Here is a 26,945-nt window from a genome sequence, read left to right on the forward strand (position 1 = left end):
TTTAAAATTCAAATTTGACTAATCGTTTTAATTAATTTCATTAATTTTAACTCTAAATTGTTTATTCATAATTTGTCATTTACTTCGTTTTTACAATACAGTCCAATAGTTTTCTCAAATCACCAAATTTGCCCACCGAAAAAGATACGATTTGCTGGTCAGTCCCCCTTCCAAATAAACAAATATTTTGCTTATAGAGAAACCCTAACGGCTACTTTTCAAAAACGTGCTTCTCTGGACTCTCCCGCTCCCCAACGGTCATATTTTCCATTTACGCCGTTCCCTTACCCCTTCCCTTTATAAATCCCCTCTCGTTTTCCTTTCTCCATCGCTTCATTTCTTCATTCAAACTTCTCCATTTCTCTTCCAATTCACCGGAATATCCATTTTCCAACTGCTTTTTTAGAAACTTTCTTCAATGGAAACTCCGTCCTCGATCCGCCGTGTAACTAGGTCCCAAACGCTCTCTGCTGCAAACTCCGTCAACAACAGCAACGTTTCCATCCCAAGTGATACTCGTTTTCTACTTGTTTTTGTAAAAGATTATTGATTTTTTTTTTTATTTACGTACCGTGAATTTAATCTTTGATTGTTGGGTTGGTTTCTTTTTTCTGTTGTTTTTCAGGGAAGGTTGAGGAATGTGACAACAATGGCTTATCGAAATCCCGACAAAGGAATCGAAAGTCTCAAGATTTGGGCGGGGTGAAAGGGCAAGATAATCGGTCTGCGCTTATTGATATTACCAACGACTCCCCAATCGTTGGGTTGGCAGCGGGGAGTTTGATGACGCCGATTTCATCGGTGACAAAACAGCGGAGCTGCCGGCCAAAGATGATGACGCCAGGTTCAGGGGAAGCCTTATTGAGAGGGCAAGTGAAAACTCTTTTGCAGAAAGTGGAAGAAGAAGCTGAAATTTCTAAGCTTTCTTTAGAAAGCCGGCCGTTTGTTCATCTTCAATCACCAGCCGGGCTTCTTGCACCGACTCCGGCCAACACGCCGCAGATCAACTTATCCCAGGATGAAAATCTTTGCAGTATCACAAGTCATCCCATTGTTGAAGAACAGACGATTTCTCAGGTTCGAAATGAAAAACTAAATTAATTACAATCTTGATTTTTTTTAATGAACAATTTACTCTCAAGACTGTGTTTATTACTTTTTTTCATAGCAAAATTTGGATTTTTATAAATTAAAAACGTTGTAGATTTGATGAACTCAATCTTTCATTCTTATTAACAGGTTGGGGTTGACATTGATCTCTTTAATGGAAAGAAACAGGAAGAGAATCAAATCAATAGGTCTCTTTTGCTTGATTTTTCTGAGAAATCTGAAACAAATGATGATGAAGCCACATCATCAGATTGCTCCTCTGTCCTCACTCACCAAGACAAGTTTTCGAAATCGTCGACATTGTCGTTGTCGCCTTCACAAGACGATGACAACTCTTCTTTGTGGTCGATTCAAGTGAATGCAAGCAGCCATGACGAAGACGAGGAGGATGAAGACATCGAGGAAGAAGAAGAAGAAGACGTAATAGAAGATGAGGAAGATGAAGAAGGAGCCGACTACGACGGGGGGTTGGTAGATGAACTATGCAAGGGAATTAGTAAAATTAGTGTGAACGAGAAGGGGGAAGCAGAGGAATTTGTAGGGAAGCACACGAGGTTCGTGTACAATAGCGAAGATGAAATGATCGAGGAAGTTAGCGATGAAAGCCGTGGTGGTGGTGGTGGTGGTGGTGGGGTTTCGCCGAGCATCCTCCGTCTGAAGGGAATGCCGACGCCCAAAGGGAAACATTTGCGGTTTGGGTATGAGGAGGAGTAGAGAGTTTGTGGTCTGTTTTGTTGTAGTGTTGTCTTTCTTTGACAACAACAAATTGGGGATTTTGTTGTTTTTGTTTGCATTTTGCTGTGATGGGTACAATTTTTTAATAATTTCTGAATGAATATTCAATGGATTTTTTTTCTTTTTAATTGTGCAAATTAAATTTCTTTTTACCTTTGCAAAAATAGAAATAAAAAGGAAAGGAATCAAAAATTGATTCATAAATGAATGAAAAAAATAATAAAAAAAATTCATCTTTTAAATTAATTAATATAGAAAAAAGAGTATTGATATTTTTGTGAAGACAACACTCAAAAGAATCGAAATTATGGTATTAAGGTTTCAAGCATCTCGCGCGTTGCTTCCACTTACCCCTTCTTCTTTCCTCAAATTTTGCCCTTCAATACAATTAGGGTTCACTTCAATTTCTTCTTCTCCGACCAAATCGTTCACCATCGTAATTTTCAATTTGGCTTTTCAATTCCCTCGCCTTTTATTTAATTCTTCATCAATTTCTTCTCATTCTTCATTTCCCGTTACCGCAGATGGCGGCATCCGATCACTACACTTTTGGGCGTTACAAGATTGATCCCAAAGAAGTGTTCTACTGCACCACTCTCTCTTACGCCATGGTCAACCTCCGTCCTCTTCTTCCTGGTACTCTACTATAAAGTTTGTTGTTCCTGGTACTCTACTAAAATTATTTTAGGAATAAACCCAGATCTGGAGCTGATTTTAGGAATAAAACCCGACTTATAAACCACAGTAATTGTGTTATTATCTGTATTTTTGGGATGAAGTTTTGCGAGGGACGTGTGGTACGAAACTTATTTATCAAGTCTTTTGCTAAATCCTCTGTTGGAATACTTGGGGTGGTAGGGCTTTTGAAATCAGAGTAGTTTTTCTTTGGAGGTGAATAATTTCAGCAATGTACTGGATTGTGGAAGGATTGGAGTAGAAAGGTTTTCTATGATAATTTTGAGTGAGGTTGAAAGTACTGCAATTTAGAATTTAGAATTTAAATGCTATGCTGAAAACAAACTTCTTATTTTAGCATCAGTTGTCCCTTCACAAAAAATCGTTCATCTTCAAGTTATATGGATGAAATGCGTGATGGGTTTTGGTATTAGTTATTACACTTTGGATAGGTCAAATGGCCAATGTCACAGATACTCAAATATTCGGTTTGCAAGGCACAATAAGCATCAATTGTTTGAAGCTTACTGATAGGTTTGTTTGCACCTATAAACTACGTAGGGAAATGATAACTCCACTCACAACGTTTGAAAGATCGTTCCATTCTTCTATTTTTTCTCTTGAAAATTCCTTACAAGCTCTAAATTCATGACTAGCTGATCCTCATTCCTATTTCCTCAACATTAAACCTTTTGCTGATTCCTATTTTATTATTTTCTTCTGTTGTATAAGCATCCTATGTAAAAGATAAGAGCTTTTCACTCTCTGCTGAGCTCCGCCTACTTAATTTTGCTCTTATGTTCAACGCTCTTAATTCTCCAGCTTACGGCTGTTTGATTAATTGCTTTTGGCTTTGCAGGTCATATCCTTTTCGATGCACAATTTACTGGAAAATATTAGGAGGTGCTTGTATGATGATTATAGAAGAGTGTCGCTCTTTTATCAAACGTTTTATCATGACCCTGGAATTAGAGCCAACACTGATTATGGTTTTTTTCATTTCTAACCCATGCACTATCTTTTTTCAATGTTATCTTTAAATTTTATTTCTTTACTCATGTTTCAAATAATGAGCTGCAAGTCTTATTTCCTTTTCATTTTTTCTTGAGACAAGAACGGTTTTAGTACAAAATCTAGCATCCCACATTTGGTTGTCCATATTTATAAGTGGAAAGCTTAACAAGTTTACTGTGTGGAGTAAATCATATACCTACCTTAGAATAGATATTTATCATTTGCAAATTCTCTGCCTATATAATGGGCTACTGCCAGGATTTCCCTGAATATCCTTGATAAGTTACATTCTTGTTGAATTATGGTTCAACTTAACATTTCATACACGTGCTCGTCTGCCCAAAACGTGAAGTTCAGCGCTTTGCTGATCTTACTGCTGATGAGACTTGTGATTTATGGCTCGCAGCTCAGCGGGTTGGTCAAAAGCTAGAGTTGTACCATAAAGCTTCATCACTCACATTCGCAATTCAAGTAAGCCATGTTGAAGATATATTGATGCAAATTTCTTTCAGATATTGGTTCCTTTTCTTACTTCAACATCTCCCTAGTTAGTGGCATTTGATTGATGGATCTGATATCTAATCAACATTGTTTATTGGGTTTTGTTTTATTTTAGTCAAATTGGAAATTTATTAGCATCATAGCCTTTCTATTTGGTGTTAAATTGTTAATTGCCATATTTCTGGTATTGCCATAACGACCTTTTCTACCTGGATTCTTGTCCTGTCTTCATGCTGTTCGATACCTCAAATGCTCTATCACCATGTGTAGTGGTGCAACCTGCAAGAATTGACTTCTAAGTAGGGTGAAAAGGTGCTTCTTCAAATATTCATAGTTTTTGGTTAGTTCCATAGTTTAGGAAGAAAACACTTATTCAATAGTCATTCAAAAACTTCTTCGTTATGATGTCTGTAGAAGTCCTCCTCTCAAGAAATGTCTTGTTGGTATCTTTCCATGGTTATCATACAGGAAAATTGAGGCAACTGAAGCTTAAAGTTGTTCAAACATTTTTAACATTAAATGAAGTTTGTTTATCTTTGTTTGTTGTTCACTCTGTGTCTCTACAGGCAAAAAGATATGGATTAATATTTTATACTCTTAACCTACTAATTAGTTAAGGGTGATGTTGCAGGACGGTCCTCAGGCCGGGCAAACTGTACCCCATGTTCACATTCATGTTCTCCCAAGGAAGGGTGGTGACTTTGAGAAAAATGATGAGATTTATGATGCTGTAAGTTGACGAATCCATTTCTTATGTATACTTTTTTCAAACTTTTGATGGGAACACCAATCTAATTCAGGTATTTTTTTTGTTCATATATAGCTTGATGAGAAGGAGAAAGAATTAAAGCAACATCTTGATTTGGACAAGGAGAGAAAAGATAGAAATATGGAAGAGATGGCTGAAGAGGCAGATCAGTACAGAAAGCTTTTGTTGTAACTTCCTTTTCTTTTCTTTTTGAACAATTGGGTTGTAGTTTTATGACATCATAAAGTATTGAAAAATTAATTTATCATATGAAAGTCATGGATGGGACTAAATTCAAGATCGGAGTCCATTTTCAAAATTTTTAGATTTGTAGTTTTGTGACATGGAAAATAGCCTTCGACTCGAGTCATGTGATGTATATTGTACTGCTTTTATTATGACAATCCATGGTACGTGGTCCATGACATTGCTCGAGTAGAGCATAACTTTAGAACTTTATTATTAATTTATGGGTAAATTACAAAAGTTACTTTGGAGCCTAATCATTTATTTTTAAAATGTTCATATCCTTTTTCAAAATTTGAAGTTTGAGTTACATGTTTATATCATGGCTTTCCTTAATTTATATTTACTGTATTGAAAGTTGAGAAGAAATGAAAGAGAATGAGTAGACGTTTTGAGACGCATATGTATACATACTCATCATGGTTATTTGCGCACTTGTAGTTCAATGGAATTATGATGGTTTTGGCAAAGTTGAGATCAATATTGAGAGCCATCATTCGTAGGGTATGTGGATAGAATTTTGCATGGTTAGAACAAGAAAACAACTCTAGGATGGAGAAACAGCCTTGCTCTAGTTAAAGGAAAAAAATAAATAATCGTGTTTTTAAGTCTCAATTTGGTCTCTATGGTTTGATCAATCCTAAGAACCCTAAAACTCTTCAACAACTATACTATCCTTATAATTGCCGTCCAAGGAATTAGACACCACTCAATAGAAAATACACCAAACTCCCACCCACTTGAAAGCGGTTCACTAAAAAAGAGACGATGAGAAAACAAGTTACACTTATTGAAAACAAAACCAAAAGTTCAGATGGTTATCAAGTCCAAGTCCAAGCCTAATACACTCTAAGTTCTAACAAGAATTGCTCATGAAAGATACAAACTATGCTTGATGGTCAGTATGTGTACACAATATCCAAAATCACAGACATTGATATATGTTATTCTACAGACTTAAAGAGAGGTGAAAATACAAAAAAAGAAAACATATATCAAGAAAACAACATAACATGCCTGTAATTCCCAGATTAGACAAAAAAAACAACATATACTTTAAACTGAGAATGAGATTTTTTTTTTCTACCTTAAAACTCACAAATCAGAAGAGAACAACATTGCATCAAAGCATATCACCCTCTTCTTCTTCATTATAATTCAAATTCATCTTCAAGCTTCAATGCTTCAGCAGCTGCTTCTTCCTCCTCATCATCAACTACAAAATAAGGATTATGAGCCTCAGGCTTGAACTTATAACCAGTAAATACATAGAATGCAAGTGTTGCCAATTCCCCAGCCACGACACTCGTCCATAGATACCGATACGAAGTAATCGTCTCAAGTGCATAAACTACAACTCGAGTGAAGTAGATATAGCATATAACCACAATGTAATACTGTCTAAAAAGGGTCAATTTCATCAAATTCACAGCTGCTTTTCCATCGGTTCGTGCAGCTTCGCGCAAGTTCTTGATTGACCAAACAATGGGGAACAAAACAGCACAGCAACAAATCACATCAACAAGCAAGAACACCTGTTTCCATGTAACCCATTCTTGTTCAAATGGCCCAGTTTCATCAATCACAACCTGAGCAATATTAGCCACCACTTGTAATGGAATCACAATCATCAAAACCTTCTTCTCCTTGTCCTGCAAATAAGGTTTCAAGAAAGACCAACCAGTGCCAATCAAGACGATCAAAGTGAACAAAGTGATACCCTTTAAGAAACTAAAAATGTAGAACAGAACATCCCAACCATGGGCACTCCCAGTACGCTTAATATAAGATTTATCCTCAGCTTCACAGAGAAGATTCAAAGCCTTCAAGATCACAACAGCAAGCATAAAGAAATGAATACCATAAACCGTCAATCGCTTTTTGTAAAGAACATGAATCCAAACAACAGCAAGCGAGAAATAAATCAAAGAGAAAACGAAGTAAATCCTCGGAAGGATGGTTTTCCCAGCAGATAGATAATCACGTCGAGCGTTTTTGCCTTCAAGATTGTACATAGCGGATTGAACATCCATAGAAACCTTGAATTGTTGAAGACAGTTAGCAAAAACGAGAGTGTATTGATCAGCATCAGTCTCGGAATAAAGAACACCGAATCGGTCTTGTTTCTTAAGGGAATCAAAGGTGTAAACGGGTTTGACAAGGTCAGATTGAAGAGCGCAAGAGATATCACCTTCTTCCAATTGTTGGATCACATGAAGCCATGATTCTCGAGTACAAAGGAAAAATCCGACCTTGGAAAGATCGAGATCTGGGTTGGAATCGGAGAGTGTGAGATGTGTGACGTTGAGCTCGAGACGACCGCCATGGCTGAAACCGAAGACATCGAAGGGAATGATGGGTCGATTGTCATTTCTGATCTCGGTGAAACGAATCTCGGCAAAAGAAGAAAAGGGTAAGAGGAAGATGATGAGAATAAACATGGAGGAGGAAAATAAATCCATGGCCGCCATGGCTATGAGAGCTGACGCTTGAAGACGAAGAAGAAGAAGAAGAAGATGATGATGATGATGATGATTGGGGTTTTCTTCTTCTTTATCTCTCAGATCTAATTCACCAAATTCCCTCTTTGTTATATCGAAAGCAACGATTTTTCAATTTTCAATTTAATTTTAATATAAATATTTACTATTTCTACTTCAAAAATATTTATTATTTTCTATTTCTAATTTTTTTTTGTTTATTTTCTTTTCTCTTTTGGAGTTTACCATACGCAAAGGAAATTAGAGGAATAAATTACATATTTAGTATTATACTTTTGCTCATTTTTGCCTATTTGTTTTTGTTTTCACCGAAACAAAGGTTGCCTAACTAACCTTTAGTATTTGTCAATAATTAAGAGGGTTCGTCTTCGTCTTCGTAGTTTCTATTGAATTAAAAAGATGAAGATAAAATAGTAACGAGACTAAACTCGATGATGTATAATGAAGCTTCATCATTTACCAGATTTAGGGTTTCGAGATATTGTATTCGATAGTTTTTTTAATTTGTGTTTTGTGTTTTGATGATGCCTTCCTTAATTGAGTTGAATATTTTTAGGACGAAGATTTTGACCAAAAAAATTTGAGTTGACTTTTTTAATTTATGTTTTAGAAAAGGACTTTTCATCATTAATTCAATTAGTTATTACCATTAGTAATTGACGTGATTAGAATAATGAGATGATAGGTATAGACGATGAATGAAAAACACTAATTAGAGAGATTCCATGGTTGTCTTATTAAATTAAACAATTTTGATTTGAATATTATTTAGTAGTTAAAGAGATTTGAATTTTTTCCACACAGTGTACTAAACTTGTGTTTTGTTTATTCATTTTTTGTACTTTCATGTTTATTTCATAAATTTGACTATGTAACTAGGGGCATCCATAAGTTAGCCGAGTTGGAGGTAAATTATCGACCAACTCGATGATAAAATTAAACCCTATCAATTCAATATGCAAAGGTCAATCCAATTCAATTCATGATTTTCAAGTTGGATCACTCGATTGTTTTTTTTTCTTTCATAATTTAGACTATTTTTTCGTTCCTGCATTTTCTTCTAAAAGTTGAATTTTTGCCGGGAACAAAATATCATATTTTACGTAAATGACGTAAATATGTTATCTCAATATTTAAAAATTTTATAATCAAATAAACAACAAGCATTGTAGGTAAAGTTACAGTGTTTACCCTTAGATACATGAAATCTAAGTTCATGTAAAATCCAAGTCTACTTTCAAATTCATTAAAAATATGAATAAAAACCATTCAAAAACATTCTATGCAAAGTTTAAGTCTACATTTAAATTCATTCATCAATAATAATAATAATAAATTGGGTTGGTTTGGATTGACCAAGTTACTAAATCCTATAATCCACCCGACCCGATATATATATATATATATATTTTTTAAGTTTTGCAACCCAAAAATAAAATGCAACCAATTTTTTGAACACCGAAACCACTTTGATTATCTTGGTTTTTCTATATATCTCCTTTTGAACTATAGTTATGTCATGCCAAAACTTGAAGTATCTTAAATAGATGTTACCCGATAGTTGGTTTGATCGACAATAAGACAATCAAAATAACATATTACTCGAGAAAACGATAGAGATGAGATGTTAGACATGGTACTAATTGATGAGATTCAAATTGTAATCTCTCATCTTCGACAAATTATCCACTTGTCAAATTAAACATGAAACATGAAAAAGATTCAATGAAAGAAAAAAAAAAAATCCTTAAAGCTACTAATTAGATTCATAAGTATAAGTCAAATCATAGCACGATAGATAACATCAAAGTTTCCAACTTTCTTTCATATGCTTCGTTTTAGCTTCACAAAGGAAGTGGAGAATCAAACTTACGACTCCAAGCTAAACCCAAAACCGTAAATCGTACGGAACTAAAGTCCAACCTAAACCCTAAACCATAAACTCTACTAACTAAACTAAAATGTAATTATCCACTAAGTTGTTTTTGTAAAGAAAGCTAAGGCACCAACAAGTGGAGCGTTTATATAAGTAGCTGGCTCCGACTGCTGATAGTTATTCCGATCGTCGGAAAATTTATCGCCATTATCAGGTCCACCAACAATGGCACCAAGAAGCAGATTTGGATTTGGCGAAGAAGAGTACAGAAACTGGAAACCATCATTGCAAGAAACTCGATTAGGGTGTGCATGAAGCGACGGTACAGAGGAACCTCTGTGATGAATATGCTGAGGGTATCGTTCTCCAAATCCCACCATGTATGACATTTTCTCTGGATTTTCTCCCAATATGTAATCAACTTGTTTCTTTGCTTGTGCTATTAGGTCTTGTGGTGAAATCCTTGAAGTCCCACATCGAATGGATCCCCCATTGGAGCTTAGGTATTTTGCGTATGTCAGAAGTAGAAACGCTGCTGATGTTACATATTGCAGGTTGCTCTCGCTTCCTTTGAAAAATAGTCCTCCTGCAATTTTGCAGTTTCTTTGAGCATGGCTTGTTTTCATTCAAATTAGCTTGTCTGTGTACTATCTTCTTTTTGATTCTTTGTGTACATAGATTTATAGATTTATGTATTTTGGATTTCATCTCTATACTTTTAAAATGTTTATTTTAATCCTTGTACCATTATAAAGTGACCATTGTGGTAGTCTTTTTATTTTCATTTTTATATCATCTTTTGAGGGATCAAAACTGAAACTGTAGGGATTGAAATGGACACGTTGAAAGTATAAAGGTCAAAACAGATAAATTAAATTAAAACTGAAAGTATAGGAATTAAAGTAGTATTTCAATACATTTATTTACTTATTTATCAACTTGGCACTTGAGAGAAAGTATTGGGTGGATAAATGTTGGGTAGCAATCATAAATTAATAGTAAAGGACAAAAATTGTCTTTTTTATAGGTCCATATAATGAAATAGACATTTTGAGAGTCATGGGCAATAATGTCTTTTTCTTGTTTTTGTTCTTGTAAAGTTTTAAGAACTAAAGTCATTTTTTTTTTAAATTCAGGGACCAATATGGAAAAATGTTTGACATTTAGGGACGAAAATAGGTTTAAGTGTATGTAAACAAATGATAAGGAAATAGTTTATATTATTGCTAACCAGGAGTATATTGACCACTAGAAGTGGAAGTTCCTGGAATGAGGGAGCATATGTAATTATCTGAGTGTGCTTTATAGATTTGGAACTCCTCCGAACTTTGCACTAAGAAATCCTGTGTCATTGGTCCACATCATGATAAAATCATCAAGCTTTAGTTTAGGAATTAGATTCTTGTCAGAATTTTTCTTTTTTATCAAGAGGGAGCAAAGACAAACCTGGGAGAGAAGGATCTTGGTTCCAGGGCGCTTGTCGTCCCAGCTAAAAGTGTAGTCATCTTCTTCGGCTCCTAGTATATGGCCATTGGCCTGTATATAGCTTAAATGTATGCTGTTTTTTGAGGCTTTGTAAATCCATGAGGCAGCCCATAGAAGCTCATCCTGATATAAGTCAATACGAACTCAGAAAAAAGAATACCTTGAAGAAAAAAAAAAAGATTGAAAACAAGTAGATGGATGGTTATGTTATCTTCTTACTTACATTGTATCCCGAGTAAGAACAGTAAAATGGACAGACCACTGAATGGAGTGAATCACTGTAAGAACCTCTATGCTTGTCTGCTAAATCGAATACCTGCATTGCATTAAATGGGAAATGTTCTTTGTTTAGAGCATAATGACATGCAATGAATATGAGGAATGAGAGTATGATTTACTTTTAAGGCTGCGTCGAGTAATTTGTTAGAATAAGAAGGGTCAGATGCTTTGAAGACGATTGAAGCTGCAGCCAACGCAGCTGCGGTCTCTGCTGCTACATCAGAGCCTGGGTTTTGAGCAGTTATCTTATACACAGTACGTGGCGTGTCCATATCTTCTGGCCTTTCCCAACATTTATGATCGAGGTTTGGATCTCCCACCTTCACACAAGTTTACTACTTACGTTAAAAACATTCTTATCGTAGTGATTATTATTATCTTAACCATCACATTCTTTTTCCTTTCCTCTCTCTCTCTCTCACAAATTTGTTTACGTTCACTCTACTCACTTGAACATATAAGACATCAGGTGCAGCAGTAGCAGCCTTCAATAGATAATCCGACCCCCAACGAACTGCTGCTCTTGCATTCTCAATCTCATTCCCCATCGAGTCACCAAACTCAATGACACTCCAAGCCAGCAATGTAGTAGTAAAGGCCATTGGCAAGCCAAACTTGACATTATCCCCAGCATCATAGTAGCCACCAACAAGGTCAACCTGCAAAAGTTCATATTCACATCCCATTTATCAACTAGATTAGCTCATAGAAGTAACAAACATCTCAATAAGAAAACTGGGAGTAAGCACACATGATAGGAGGAGCCATCTGATAAGGCTGAATCAGCCCTCCATGTGAGACGTTGGTTAGAGGGCAGCTTCCCTGATCGCTGTCCCTCAAAGAAAAGAATAGAATACTGAAGAGCAGTAGAATAATGTTCAGAAGTGAAAGCAGAGGAAGAAGATAAGGTAAAGAGAGACAAAATGAAGTAGAGAGCCAAAGTGATTGAGAAAGACATTGTTATATCGTTATAAGTTATAATATAACACACTCACTTGGAATGGTGAATGAAGTAGAGGGGAAGTGGGGGGTGTTATTTATAGAGAAAGAAGTTTAGTTTAATGTTGGTTCAGAGAGAAATTATTCACGGGATCAACTGCGCCAAATTGGAAGTTAATAGGTGAGGTAAAGACAAACCAACTTTACCGTTGGGATTGGATTGGATAAAGGAATGAGAAAGTCAGAGAGAAAGAAGAAAAAACTAAAGTATTGAATTGAATTTATGAGGGTATTGTATAGTATTGAAATTTTAGAAAAAGTGAGGCGTAATTTACGTGGAAAAAAAGGAAGGTGGAGAAACTTTGGATGCCAAAATAAGAGGCGGAAATACAGAATTGAATATAGGATCTCAGGAATTTGTCTGTATATATAAAATGAGAAGTCACGGGTGTTCTTATTTTTTCAGGATGACTTTGCTTTGCTCAGCTCAGCTCACATGAGTTTCTCTTTTGCTACCAACAATACAAAAGGTAGAAATTATGCATTCTTCTAAGTTTCATTTCTTGTGATTGGCAAGTGGGATAATTCTGAACTTTCACATGTGTCTTCTTTGTTAAATTCTCTAGAAACATATTATAAACGTATGTCTGATAATGATTTGTGGTAGAATAAATCCATCCCTTAAACATTCTTTAGAAACCTAACTAAGTTATCTTACACTAAACCATGCTATAGCTTTAAAGACTTTTGGGAAAACCACCCGAATATTCAATGTTTATGGGTTTTCAAACTGTAAGTTTTTAGTCCCAATTTTTTTGAGAATAGGTTTAGAAGATTTTTGATGTATTTTTTCTTAATAATTATTTTATGTAATTATATGAAAATTTCAAGTTAAGAACGAGGAAGTTATTTTAAATGACTAAAATATAGCATAATATCAAAGTCCATTTAGGATAGACAACGATAGACCGTGATAAACTACTATCTGTATCTATTTGTGTCATGATTGCCATGAAAAACACATATAGTAGTCTATCACGGTCTGTCTCAAATAAACTGTGATATTTTGCTATATTTGTAAATATTTTGATTCATTTCTATATTTGAAAACAACCCTAAATAATACAAAATATTACATAGACCCTTTAAACTTATTTTTTAAAATTTTGGGACTAAAAAGCTAAAATTTGGAAACTTTAAGATCAAATGGACCAAATAAACATAAATCTCATAGTTTAAGAACTAAAATGGTTATTTGGCCTAAGGAAGAACCGAATAGGAAAAAAGAAAAGATAAATCCTTTCCTGAAATGGGAATTCAAAATGACCTGACCACCCTCCCTATATTGTGGAGGGATGTTTAAAATCGTAAAACATCATTCGGCTCCAGACAAATTCAAAACTTTGGTCCTTTAGAGTGAGGAAATGACAAACTTGTTAAATTATCATTTTAATCACTAAACTTTTTCGTCCGTGTCTATTTAGTCACTGAAACTTTTAAAAAATTTAGATATAAATTTAAATCTTATGTCTTAGGATGAAACTCAAAACTTTCAATTTTGTGTTGAGTAGGTTCATAATTTTTTAAAAAACATGAAAGTTTAGTGGCTAGATTTACAAATGTTTGAGGACAAGATAGACACAAAATCTCGACTTAATCTCTAATTTGAAACCAAATAAAATATACATTGTTACCTTGGATGCTCGTAGAAGGTTATGTGACATAGTTTGTTGCTTTTGTTATGGACAAAGATGGGAGATGAGTTCTTCCTAAAGATATCTACATTCCCCATTTCCTAAATTTATTGTATTTTCCTATCCCGTTAGAGCAATTTGGCTTATGTCCTATCATATCACTCTTTAGTATAGAAACTTATTGAGGGTTTATTTTGTTATTTCAAGGAAACTTAGGCTCAATATTTAATGATATTCAAAAGATGTGAACTAATAATATGCACTCACGTTTAACTATCGTGGTTTAGCCTAGTGATAATGGGAACATCAAGAAAAAACCAAAAAACTAAGGTTACGACTTCAATTCAGGGTGGCCGCTACCTAGGATTTAATATCTTATTGGTTTTCTTGACATCCTAACATTGTTGGGTCAAACAGGTTGCCTCATAAGATTGGTCAAGATGCGTCTTAGCTGACCTGAACACTTACGAATATATAAGGAAAAAAAAAAAGAGAAAGAGAGCTAAGTCTCAATTCGGTAACGTTACTCATTTAAGAGAGTTTAATTCATTAGACCAATAAAAAATGAATGGCATGTTGCCACTAGTCGGACCGAAAATCTTCTACCACTGCCCTTCCTAGAAAATTGTTGTTGTTGTTGTTATTTTTGTCTCTTATATTAATATATTAATCAAGAAATCATAAAGTTCTTATCAATTTTCTTGCTAATTGTTTGAAAACGAGAAGATTTAATTAATAATAATTCTTTGTTCATTCTTGGAAGCCTTCTACATTTGGCCTTGATTTACGGTTTAATGTCTATTATGGAAGAAAAAAAGAATTTGTCTTCCTTGTTAATGATATTAAAATTAGGCGAAATATTGGGTTTAGCCGTTAAACAATTTTTTTGTTCTCTTTTCAATTACATTCCCATTGTTTAAAAAAGGCTCCAAACTAATTCCTCACTATGGTAGATATTAACATTAACATTAACTCTATATCTAATTTTGTGCAATCCATCTAAGTGTCTAATTAGAAGATTCAATGTGATTTAATGTTCGTTTTCTTTTTGTGGTTCAAGAGGATTCATGTAGAATCGTAGATGAGTGGAGCCTAGGGTTATAACTAGACATTACTCTAAACTCACACGACGTAATACTTATTAATTGGTCTAAAGTTAAAAGGATCTGACCCGTGTAGCATGGGACATGTGGAGAAGAAAATTAGTACTAAGTTCTACCAATGTGGCAAGTAGTAAGTAATATTGTGATGTATATCTATTGACACTTCTTATTTGCTTTGTAGGTGACCTGCCAAGCTTACGTGCAACTGTGGTCACAATCTCACAGACAAAAACACAAGACTGTTATTTGCTTCATATTATGTACTTGGATCCTCCAATAAGGTTGTGCTTTGTGTTTTTGTTAAAGAAAAACCAACCGTTTGTCTTTTTGTTGTTGGCATTGTTGAAGACACAATGCCAAATTGTTGGGTTTATAAGATCAGTTGTTTCAAGTTGGTTCAAATATTTAGGGAATATCAGCACTTGGTTGTTGGCTCAAATTGAAGTTGAAAACCGACATGTTCGTTCCATTGGTTGGAAATTGTTGATTTTGGTACTCGCTTGGTTGAAATCAACAAGAAAACACAAAGAAAGAGGTGAGGAGGGTATGTTATATGCCCATTGAGTTGTTCGCCAATCGTGTGGTTGGAAAAATGTGTTTCACTCTGTGATTGAACCATTGACTACATGGACTATACGTTAGCTTGGAGCATTTTTTTTCAAGTCGGGTGTTTTTTCAGGGGAGATGCATTGTATAACACTTTTAAGTGTATAACATTTATTGCAAATATAGAAAATCTCTACGTAAACTCTATTGGCAGGAATTGCCTAAAAGACTAATATTTATTTATTTATTTCACTAGATGCATCTCAAACTTTCACACAAATCTAAAAAGTTAGGATCGTAAACTATATCATAAGCACTCATCAAAATCAAAATAATATACATCATGAAAAATTTCCCTATATTTTTATAAACAAGTTAAGAAGATTATCTTCTTGATTGTATATGATCTAGCAAACACAATACGGTTTGCAAAGAAAGAACAACATTATTGCCTCCCGACGTGGCAAGAGAATCTATACGCTCTAATATGGATCCAACGACGTATAAGTGTAAAGTGTATTACTACAAGTACCCCAATGTATTTAAGCTAGCAATTTAGGACATAAAGGGGCACTAGTATTTGACATGGAACCTGCCAACCACACAAGAAGACACATTAATAAGTTGATCAAAACAAACCAAGAGCACTTTTTTTTTCTTCTAATATCAAATATGGTTGAGCATTGGAAATAATGCAAAACAAATTCCTCTTACATATATCTTTGTAGCAAGGTTGTTTGGAAACTGGATCCTCTTCAAATGGTGGTGGCACTTGCCCATATATCATCTCACAGCTCATGTCTTCAAAATCTAACGATGTCAAAAAGCAAGAACAATTTAAATCTAACACGTTTGGTCCAAACTTAGCTAAAAAGGTTAAGAAAATACTTTTGACCTACGTGAAAGTAACAATGTAGTCTCAGAACTTTTAGTTTATTAACACGATTAAGTCTTTGTACTTTAATTTTACAACCATTTAAATATTTAAATCAAATTGTTACGTGCTAAAACCAAAACACTAAATCATTACAAAATTGAAAGTATAATGACTAATTCGTTAGAAAATATAGGAATTGAATTGTTACTTCCATAAAAATACGTTCAAGACCAAAAGTGGTTCTTGTAAAACATGTTACGATCTTGATAAGAAAGATTCACATGCAGAATACATACTAGGATTCATGGTGAGAGGGAGCCCAAATTCATTGGTGAAGAAATCTTGTGTAGGTATCTTGCACATATTCACACACATACCTACACACCCACTGTTCTCTAGGTACCTAAGATGGGAATACATTGCAAAGAAGAAAACAATCAATATATATATATAAACACATATGCTTAGGTAATTATAAATTGATGGAAGAATTTGCACATCGCTGTGTGAAACCCATAATGAAAATGGATATAATACCTGCATTTCTTTATATGAACTCCACTTCTTTGCTTTATACCATTTACCTCCACTTCCACAACCTAAAACATGAAGAAATCTAAGATTTCTTTCATTTATATTGGAAGTTTATAGGCCAAAATTACTCAGGAAAATGCTAATGCATGGTTTCTGCTGTCACAACCTCTAGTAGTAAGCAGATCACCGTCCACCAAAAGATCATTTGATTCTTATTGAAGGTGAAATTGGACTTAGCTAGGCTCGAACAAGTCTAGAGCTAATTAGATCTAATCCTTACTAATTTAAGACTAGAAGAAACTCTATCTCATCGTAGTCTTAAGGCCATTCTCTTTATAAGTATATGAGTAACTTTAAACAAACTTTAAGTTCCTAACTTCATTTTAGTTCTAAAGTTATCTACCTTTCTAATGTTAATTTTTGCATTAGAGACAGTTTTCTTTGTTTTGTATGTTACCTCTTCTTCCAAATTACAAACTTATCATTGAAGGTTTGATAAACTGCGTTCCTAAAATCCTAAAATGGAAGTTGTTTTGGGATTCTGCTGCATTTTAGCTCACAGCAGGGGATCACAAGTAAACTTAGTTTGAGAAAGATATAAACTAACTTAACATACGTCCATTGGTAAAAAACAAAAAAGGGTAGCTTTTTAAAATGTTGTTTTTGTTTTTGCAATTTGGCTAAGTATTTGAGTCATTGTACTTAAGAAAAGAATGCAAAACATTGTACAGATTGGCGAGAAAACGAGCTTAATTTTCTAAAACCAAAAACAAAAAAGGAAATGATTACGGAAAGTTGCTTAAAAAATGAATTTGATTTATTTTACCACTACTTTTGTTCTTCATTACTATTTATGAATTATGTCTGTTCGTTCGATCACTAATCAACCCAAAACCTCAAAGTTGATGGAGAACCGTAAATTTAATTTTACCAATACCCTTAGTTTAAACAAAAGCCATCTAAAATACAGAACGCAAGCAATTTCTAATCATTCACTAACATATACTTGTTCAATAGCAATTCAAAGCATGTTATGTGCAAAACCGATCCTCAAATCAACAGAAAACAGAGAGTACTAATTGAAACAGAAAACAAAGAGATTCATAAAGATTAGGGCATTTTGAAGATTTAATGAAAAGAAAATACCTCGGAAGGGCCGACTAACCATTGAAAGAATGGAACTGTTATTGAAGCATTGAATTCACAAGCCCATTTCGTGGGTGGGAACAATTTCCTGAACTGCCACCATCATCTTCTGATTTAGTCCACAATGATACATCGAAGAAGATGAAAATAATCCCTAAAATATGGTTTTTTTTTTGTCCTTTGATTGCAAATAAAACATGGGTTGTGGGTCAAAACCAGCGTAACTCAGCTGCACTATAAATATGTTATCGTTCAAGAGGTCTATGATTTAATTTTTTATATCCTATAAGAGTTGTGAAACTTCAAAAAGACCTCTTAGTTGAGACAGTATGATGTTCAACATTTTAACTTTATATATCTGTTACTAAAAACAACCACATTGAATAATTTGTTCGAATGAACCTAAAAGAGAAAAGATAAGAAAAGGTATGACCTGAGCTGGGGCACCGGGAGGGAGCATAGACAAGAGAACCTCACGAACGACGAGCTGTTGTTGCATTCGATTCTTCCCTTGCATTACTCTCTTTGAAACATCAACAAACCTTTCATAATCATAAAGAAAATCCCAAAATCCTTCTTTCTTCTTCCTTTGCTCTTTAGCATTTGCAAATTTCTCCATTTTCCTTGCAAAAAGTGTCATAAAAACCTTCTCGAACGGGCCGTCATTGTACTTTGTTTTCTGCCCCAATGGAGCTGGCTCACCTGATGCCTCTGCTATCCCACATCTAATAAATCTGCTCTTACTTATCTTTCTATTTCTAATCTCCTTTGGAGGAGCTGTGAAGATTTGGATGCTTTGTAGCTTCAAAACCACCATCAAAAGCACTTCCTTTAGGAAAAAAAAACTACTTTCTTTCTTTCCAACAAGAACTCTTTGGTATATGATTAGTATATGCTTCTTCTTTCTTCCTATTATTCACTTTATCTAATATCATATCTTATGATAATGCTTATAATTCAAAGCTTTGGGTGGCTGAAATTTCCTTGCATTTTTTTTACCATTCACAATCTTAAATGTTGGCTAGCTTAGAACCATAAGGAAAGTTTTACATCGTAGAGCAATATCCTACGTTCTAACTTTATATGTTTAAGGAGGACGAGACACGTTGAGGAAAAAAAACTCTAGAAAGAAGGCGAAACAAGAGAAGGACAGGTCCTTGGATATTGATAAGAGTATGAACATTCTGTGTGAAATGAAAAATGAAAACATGCATTTTGAGATTTTTTAAATGGACAATATTATATCATTGTGAAAATATAAACAGACAACTCGTTAACTTAAAGAGTATGCACAATAATCGATAAATAATGTGTCGTGAGATTTGATTCATAGAGTTTTTTTTTTCTTCTATGACTCGATGGCTTTTTACATGAGGATGAGGTTAGAAGTAGAGATGTGTGGTTGTGGTGTGTTAAGAGTGGATAGGGGCAATATGTGGTGTGCGTAGACACTTCAAAATCAACACCCACATGCTTGTGGTACAAAAATGATTTGAAATTCTACTAAAGTAGTTTTTAGATATGGAAAAAAAAAAAAAAAAACTTTACAATAGAATGAATGGTCTAGCTCATGTGTTTTCTCGTTTCTCTCGATTTAGATCGTACCATGAACACATACTCAATGTCTTTTGTCACTATTTATTAGTCAATCAATCAATTAGAATGATATTAGCTTTTAGAATTTCTATCATACTTTATCGACTCAAATAATAAAATAAAGTTAGAATTTGAACTTCTAATATTTCTGAAGATACGTAATTGATACTTTAACCAAAATTATACCACACTTTCAAGCAGTCTCTACAAAAGTTACTTTGCCAACTTAGTCAAAGTTACTGACAATTAATACTTTTAAACCATTCTTGCGAACGGTTATTTTACATATGTTTTGCAACTTTACTAGATTCAAGATTCACTAAACTTTTTAAATCATCTTAAGAGCACATATCATATCAAAGTTTTTCTATTAGTCGGTCAAGTCCAATCAATTTTTGGAATATACCTCTAATTCTTTTAGTTCAAATGAGAAATGTAAGAGTGGAATTCAAAGTTGTATTAATTTCATAAGACTACTTTCAAGTAGGTTTCACAAACGTTTCTTTAGTCAAGATCGATGATATTCAATTCATATACACTTTTGATGATCACCTCGATCTTAATTATTTTTGTGAATGATATGATGATCGTATCATTCATTTTAAGTATAATTATTATCGAAAATTTAATTGATTATTAGTGTAAAAACGTAATTTTACAGTGATAAGTTCAATCTAAATATATGAATAATTCAAAGTATAGTGGGAAGATCATAACCTAAACACCATGTATTATATGTATAATCAATATTTTTATCAACTAGTATATAATTGAAGGGCTAATTTTCTGATGAAAATGAACTTTCATACAACTTTTGAGATTGTTTGGTTGCTTAATGACCCCACAAACTAACATATATATGACATATATTATATATACTTATTTCTTATGTCCCCCATTTGAATTTTATATATATATTTGATCATCAATCTTTTTCCCACTTTAATGAAAGAAAAAGAAAAAGAAAAAAAAAACCTCACCATTGATCATGAGTTAACTTCCATTTTAAAACTTGCCCACACAAATATCTTCCAATTCACTCACTTCTAATTTGATTATATGCATATGTTCCCAAAATATAACATTAACTAAGCATGAATGGATGGATAAAAGTTTATTAATAATTTCAATATGCTATTATCTATGATGCTCAAAGTGATACTTAAAGTGACGCAGAATACCTCCAAAATCTAAGTTGTATTTGTATTTACGTTTTTTATGATTTTGGTTCCAGGGTTTAGTGGAGTACTACGCTATATAGATCACTCTCTAACTTTACTAATGGCTTTGAGTCTATAAGATGATATTTTCTTCTCTAATAATAAATGTTAGGTTTTTCCGTTTAGCTCTAGATGTAGCTAAGTGAACTACGTAAATCTATATATCGTCGATTCTTTATTGTTTATCTTAGATATTATTGATTTTTTTAATGCGTTTAATAAAGTAAGGAAGAGAAAATTCTTCGTAGAATAATAAATTAAGTTGAAAGTAGAGATACGCAACATCATATTAATTATAACATAAACAAAGATAATTATTACATAAGCAAAGACATCCCTTGTTGTTTCAACAATATCATGATCTATAACACAAATTCAACAACATACGTACGGACGTATAAAGCTTAACACAAGCAGACGTATCGACTTAGAACAACAAACCGAAAAATAAAGGGAGGAACATTATTTCATGCACAATAATGAAGATTATTCAAGTCTTTGAAGTATGGCTGTTCTTAAGGTCTTTTCTCTCCAGGCTACCACTTGTGGAACTCTAACAACAACATCTTGCAGCATCATTTCATTTACACTTGACAAACTTGCATGATGAACTTGAAGTCCCAAATCTTTTAGCACATTCAAAAGCCTTGCTGATGGGTAATTTTCATCTCTACATTGAACTCTCACCATTGCTTCCGACCCAATAAGTCGCACCTCTACGTTGTTGTTGTTGTTGTTGTTTGTGTAACTCATCGTTGTTTGCTCGACCGTTGAGATCGTGCTTCGGTTGATCTGATCAAATGCATTACTCATGCTGCTACTAGTTTGGTGTTGTGGTTGTTTTAGCTTAGACTCCAACTTTTGAACCTTGGACTTTAGCTCCCTGATGTAATCTGCTGCATCAGCAAGTAATGAAGCTTTGTCCATTTTTGATACATTTGGAACCACTGATCGGAGTGCGTAGAATCGTTGGTTCAGCTTTTGTCGTCGCTGTCGTTCAGCTTCCACATGGTTTACCGGCAGCGGAGACAACTCTGTTTTATTATTTGCTGATCTCTTCCCCCTCTTCTTACCAACTGTGTTTTGAATCGAGAAAGTTGAAGAAATGATTTTAGATGACGAAATTTAAATACAAATGAGTGTAAATAATCAAGAATCATTGCTATTTAGTTGAAAGATTTAAATCAACTTCTAAGATAAATACAAACAACTAAATTTATTTGAAATCCATCGTAAAATCATGAATAAAATCGTCAGACTAACCGTTATTGTTATTTACAGTTGACATGAAGTTTCCATCAGAGTTATCAGAGAGGGAATCGGAGGACGACCCTCCTCCACCATTGCCCGTCTCTCTCTTGATGACACCGGAGCACGACGGAGCTTGTGGTTGAATCATTCCTCCTCCGCCAACACCCACATGATCTTTTTGTTTAAAAAGAGTAAAACCAAAAAGTGATTTTGCACACTGAACTAAACTCCAGTCTTGTTTAATCAACTCAGAAGAACCCAATTCCAAAACCCCATTGGATGTAGAAACAAAAACCAACGTTTGAACCCCACGCAAACGTGCATCTTTTACTCGTTCACAGTCGTAAAAATAGAGGCCGTTGTCCGCTGTCAACCATATGTATGTGCTCGAGCCGAAAACCCGACCTACCACATTATCAACTGCACCATACGACTGGTTGATGGATACCGTGTAGTACCTATTAAGAATATGAACAAATGATTAAACATACGATAATATCCATCGACTTTTATTCTTGATCATCATTTCACTACAACACAAGTCGTTTGTGTAACATATGAACCCACGATCTATATTCAACCTTATGCATAACCTCAATCTCTACTCAATTGAGAACAAAAGTTTTATATTGAGAATACGATTAACCGACTAAACATATCGAACTTATTTATCATATGTAAGCAATATTTTAACTGACTTGAATATAATATATAGCACCAGCATCCATTAACTTATGGATTTCAGTAACATTTTCTCAAACTCTATTATAACCATTCCATTCTCAATTGAGGAGGGAGAGCGTTAGAGAATATCAATAAACATAGCCATATATATAAGTTGAAACAAAGCTTTTGGGTTTAGTGGTAATTTATAACCCTACCATTCTAAACCGGCAAAATTGCCAGCTTCCACTGGATCCATGGAAACTTCTTCGAACACGAAACTATTGAGCTGACTGCCCCCACCACCGCCATTATCGCCGTCCTGTGCGTCACGTAAATGGCCACCTCCCCATTTGAAAACAAGATTTCCATCGATATCTTCAGAAGGCAACCAAAAAATGGAGTAAGCCCACCATTCATGGAGATTATGGAGGATAAGTCGAAGCTTTTGTTGAAGAGTAGTAATTGAATTTGGTGAAGAAGAAGAAGGAGAAATAATAATTTCATCCATAAGACAAGTTTTTCTTTTTTCTTCTTCTTTGTTTTAAAATTTTTATGAGAGTAATTAGAAAATTAAATTGGAGAAGATGATCAATAGGGGTTAAAAGGGAGCTAGATAGAAATGATGAAGATAATAATGTGAAAAATGAAACAATTCATATTATATATAGACACAAGAAAATTAAGGGTAAAGAAAATATATATATATATATATATATATATATATATATATATATATATATGTTTTTGGAACAAAATTAAAAGGAGCCCACTTTTTGTTTGTGTTTGCTGTTTTAAATGTTGGGTAATTCAATAATTTTAGACATAAATTCCATGTGCTAAAATATAATTCAACCTTTTTCAGGTTCATGTATGTATATAATATATATATTTTTTTTCTTGCTGTCTATTTTCAATCTGTCTTAATTTCAAGAATATAATAGATTGGGGTTTGTATTTTGAGATACATGATGGAATTTGGGTAATATGAACAAAAAAAAAAAAAAAAATGAAAAAACAGTTTATGTTTCTACAATATTTATGTTTGTGTTCAAACTTCATTTTTGGGTTTTCCCCTTCCTTTCCCTACATTATTTTTTAAATTCATATGTAGCATTAGATATTGTTTGTTTCATATTTTGAGATTTGTCCCAACAAAAATTATTATTATTATTATTATTTTGAATTATAGAGATATTTATTAAATATACCCTCAAATTATGAATTCGATTGGGTTGACTAGAAGGAAACAATGTTTTTATTCGAAATGACTTGTTTTTTAAATTAAACACTTGGAATTAAATCACGAACCTACCTCAAGGATACGGGTAGATATTTTTTTTTACGAGGATGTAAATTTTAACTTTTGATTATTTTAAGAAAAAAGAAAGTATATATCAATTATCTAAACTACAAAGCTTTTAAATTTCTATCGGAAAAAATTTGGGTCATATTCAAAATCGATTCTTTGGTGGTACGATCTAATGCATGGAGGATTTATGTGTTTTAATACTCTATTTGAACTATATTTAGAATACTTGTCTTTTTTTTTTTCTATATGCTTAATAACTTTTATAAGTTTTTTCATAAAAAATGAACACGCTTAGCTCAACTAAAATCAAATATGTACGATAATTTTGATGTCAGAAGTTTATGATTTTTCTTTTCATTTACTTTTCTCCACCAAAATAGTGTGCTCAATTATTATGGAACCATGTGTTTAACGTCCTTCCATTATTTGTGTACTATTCTTGTATATGGCTATTCTCAAATAAATAAATAGAAAAAATATATATATCATTTTAATTCGTCCTAAATTTGGGAGTTTCTATTTTGCTTTAGATTTTAAAATGTTATACTTTCGGTTCTTAAATATTGATTTTGGTTTTAATTTAACTCCTACGTATATTATGTACGTAACAATTTTACCATTACGATTTTGAGTTTTTTGTTGTTTTAATTTTGTTCGTATATTTCCGAGTTTACTTTTTTGAATTGTGAACTCACTTTCTTTAGGGGTATGTCTATTAATTAATTAAAAATAATTATAGTTAATTAAGTTTTACTATTTAACTAAAGTTTCCTTCATAATTATCTTAAATTAAACTTTCAAGGCATTAAGGGAGTATATTTAGTGAGAAATAATGGTGGTTAAAAGTTTAGATGTTAAAGGACCAAATTAAAACAAAACTAAAATGTGTGAATGATAGAATTATTTCGGGTGTGGTCATACAGTAAAAATATTAATGCACGTTATTCCATCATAACTCAACATGTTCAGATGAAAGTAGTATAAAGATAATTAGGTGTGACCATTTGGAGAGCACTCGAAACAAGATGAAAAAAAAATTGTAACATTATGAAACCTACGAAACTAATAATTAATTGAAAGCAAACTTCAAACTTAATGACTTTAAAATGGTAATATTTTAAAAGCAGAAACCTGAATCGAAACCAAATCCAAAATCTTCGAAAATATATTGTTCTAAATGAATAATAGAGAAACAAGATAACTTGGGTTAGCAAATCATTGGAATATATATAAGGTATGTCAATTAATTCTATTAAATAAACATTTAGTATTTTTAATCTACAAAAATATTTAATTCCCAGTTAGTTTAACATTATTCTACATTTAATGTAATTACTTCATTAAATTTCATAAAAATTGTCTTATTATCTTTTTCTTTTTTAAAAAAATTGTTATATATATATATATCAGACAAAATTAGATTAAATTATTACAAAATTGAAATGAAGAGGTGAATAGTTACGTAATATTTAGGTATAAAATATTCTCATTCCATGGAAAAACATATACATAGTGTCGTTGAATGAATGAAGAACAAAAGTGGTGAGAAAAAAAGTTGATTGAAATATTTACATTTTGTTGTTTTATGGTGTGAGATTGTTATTTTCTTTGACCAAAAGAAAAAAAAAAGAATATTTTAAAAAGTCTAATAAAAAAAAAAAAAAAGACAACTAAGGGAAATCACAACACCCCTACAACTTAACTAATCAAATCAATCAATTCCCATATACTACACCTCTAAAAATAAATCTTCAAAAATAGCAAATTAATCCACATTACTAATTTCATCATTTTATGATTTCAATTATAAGAGGAATGAGCAAACATTTTGTACCCTAATTTTCTTCGTTATCGATGCATATTTTAGATCGAGACGTAATGAGGCAGACACTAAAAGAATGTTAACCTAGTTGAGATGTCCAGCCCTCGATTCCTAGAACTCTTTTTTTTTTCCAAATGAAACTCAATTTGTATGTACATATGTACGTACGACGTACATATACGTATGTATGTAACATTTTTGTTAGATTTTTTTTTATATTTTGGTCTTTATATATATCAAAAGAAAAAAAAATTAAAAAAGTAAAATAAATGTTAAAGCAAACATGACTCAACTAACATACAAATGTATTTGTAATTAGGACGTATATGTGGTTCGAATTCTCTCCTTCTCCTATTATATTAAAATAATATTTAAAGCTTATTTTGTCGTTTTTACACGTGTAGGGTTCGAACTGACATATTATTTTAAAAAAAAAAAGTTAAGAGAAAATGAATCTAACCATTGCAAGTACAAAGTTAAAAGCATATAATATTTGATATGCTTTGAATGTGGCAATTTTATTTAGGTAACATATATTGTGGTGTAAATTATTCTATATATGAATTAACACTTAGCTTATCAATTATTATTCACTTTCAAAGTTTAATTTCCTTTAATACTTATCAAAACCAAATTTATTTATTTCAAAAAGATTTTGTCCTTGTTTGTAAATATAGATGAACTCACATGTCCTTCAATGCAAATTAACATCCTTTTCAATTCTTAATTATTGCAACTAACTTAGCTACCTACTTTAGGGTCCATATAATAGTTTAGGGAAACTTTTGTTGGGGTGTCAACATTTTATATAGATCTCTTGTTGTTAATTAATTATGTATATATAAAATGTCAAGATGTCAAAGTTTTTTTTCACCCTATTTATGTAAAAAAAAAACATTTGTCCATTTCTTAATTTCTAATTTGTTTTTACGAGAGAAATTATTAACGAGAAGGAAACAGCATGTAAGAGACGAGAATACAAGAATTCACTATCTTCTAAAACGACGGAATGAATTCGAACTGAAAGATAAAAAAACCCCACGAGAAAAATCACTTCCAATCGAGTGAAACC

The 26,945-nt window shown here is 32.9% G+C and overlaps 6 protein-coding genes and 1 long non-coding RNA gene across 8 annotated transcripts; 3 read left to right on the forward strand and 4 right to left on the reverse strand.

The window, feature by feature from the left end:
* The first annotated feature begins 335 nt into the window (after positions 1–335).
* LOC103490695 (uncharacterized) lies at positions 336–1,973 on the forward strand. The gene is made up of 3 exons (XM_008450330.3): positions 336–509; positions 626–1,077; positions 1,240–1,973. The coding sequence occupies exons 1-3, from the start codon at positions 419–421 to the stop codon at positions 1,822–1,824; spliced, it is 1,128 nt and encodes a 375-aa protein (XP_008448552.2). The 5' UTR covers positions 336–418; the 3' UTR covers positions 1,825–1,973.
* Positions 1,974–2,113: 140 nt separating this feature from the next.
* LOC103490697 (bifunctional bis(5'-adenosyl)-triphosphatase/adenylylsulfatase FHIT) lies at positions 2,114–5,286 on the forward strand. Of its 2 annotated transcripts, none has more exons than XM_051086382.1 (5): positions 2,114–2,281; positions 2,370–2,484; positions 3,860–4,005; positions 4,667–4,765; positions 4,859–5,286. In XM_051086382.1, the coding sequence occupies exons 1-5, from the start codon at positions 2,153–2,155 to the stop codon at positions 4,973–4,975; spliced, it is 606 nt and encodes a 201-aa protein (XP_050942339.1). In that variant the 5' UTR covers positions 2,114–2,152; the 3' UTR covers positions 4,976–5,286. The 2 variants fall into 2 exon arrangements, with proteins under 2 accessions (XP_050942339.1, XP_008448553.2); XM_008450331.3 differs by having other exon boundaries at positions 2,370–2,481; positions 3,941–4,005.
* A 609-nt stretch (positions 5,287–5,895) lies between these two features.
* LOC103490698 (protein CANDIDATE G-PROTEIN COUPLED RECEPTOR 7) lies at positions 5,896–7,657 on the reverse strand. Its single transcript, XM_008450332.3, has one exon. The coding sequence runs from the start codon at positions 7,498–7,500 to the stop codon at positions 6,181–6,183; it is 1,320 nt and encodes a 439-aa protein (XP_008448554.1). The 5' UTR covers positions 7,501–7,657; the 3' UTR covers positions 5,896–6,180.
* Positions 7,658–9,271: 1,614 nt separating this feature from the next.
* On the reverse strand, positions 9,272–12,161 carry LOC103490702 (endoglucanase 1-like). The gene is made up of 7 exons (XM_008450336.3): positions 11,922–12,161; positions 11,620–11,829; positions 11,290–11,490; positions 11,115–11,207; positions 10,853–11,014; positions 10,638–10,749; positions 9,272–9,992 (listed from the first exon to the last, which is right to left on the reverse strand). Exons 1-7 carry the CDS (start codon positions 12,126–12,128, stop codon positions 9,505–9,507), a joined length of 1,473 nt encoding a protein of 490 aa, XP_008448558.2. The 5' UTR covers positions 12,129–12,161; the 3' UTR covers positions 9,272–9,504.
* LOC127149941 (uncharacterized) lies at positions 9,598–15,345 on the forward strand. Its single transcript, XR_007821816.1, has 3 exons — positions 9,598–9,762; positions 9,853–12,639; positions 15,088–15,345. It is a non-coding gene; the product is annotated as an uncharacterized LOC127149941 (long non-coding RNA).
* A 444-nt stretch (positions 15,346–15,789) lies between these two features.
* Positions 15,790–19,256, reverse strand: LOC103490700 (beta-carotene isomerase D27, chloroplastic). The gene is made up of 6 exons (XM_008450335.3): positions 18,443–19,256; positions 18,010–18,102; positions 16,867–16,928; positions 16,626–16,732; positions 16,167–16,262; positions 15,790–16,044 (listed from the first exon to the last, which is right to left on the reverse strand). The coding sequence occupies exons 1-6, from the start codon at positions 18,824–18,826 to the stop codon at positions 15,995–15,997; spliced, it is 792 nt and encodes a 263-aa protein (XP_008448557.2). The 5' UTR covers positions 18,827–19,256; the 3' UTR covers positions 15,790–15,994.
* A 1,831-nt stretch (positions 19,257–21,087) lies between these two features.
* LOC103490699 (transcription factor MYC1-like) lies at positions 21,088–23,361 on the reverse strand. Its single transcript, XM_008450333.3, has 3 exons — positions 22,958–23,361; positions 22,089–22,534; positions 21,088–21,901 (listed from the first exon to the last, which is right to left on the reverse strand). Exons 1-3 carry the CDS (start codon positions 23,248–23,250, stop codon positions 21,312–21,314), a joined length of 1,329 nt encoding a protein of 442 aa, XP_008448555.2. The 5' UTR covers positions 23,251–23,361; the 3' UTR covers positions 21,088–21,311.
* Between the last annotated feature and the right edge of the window lie 3,584 nt (positions 23,362–26,945).

Source organism: Cucumis melo, chromosome 6 (genome assembly GCF_025177605.1).
Source record: "Cucumis melo cultivar AY chromosome 6, USDA_Cmelo_AY_1.0, whole genome shotgun sequence".
Classification (NCBI taxonomy): domain Eukaryota; kingdom Viridiplantae; phylum Streptophyta; class Magnoliopsida; order Cucurbitales; family Cucurbitaceae; genus Cucumis; species Cucumis melo.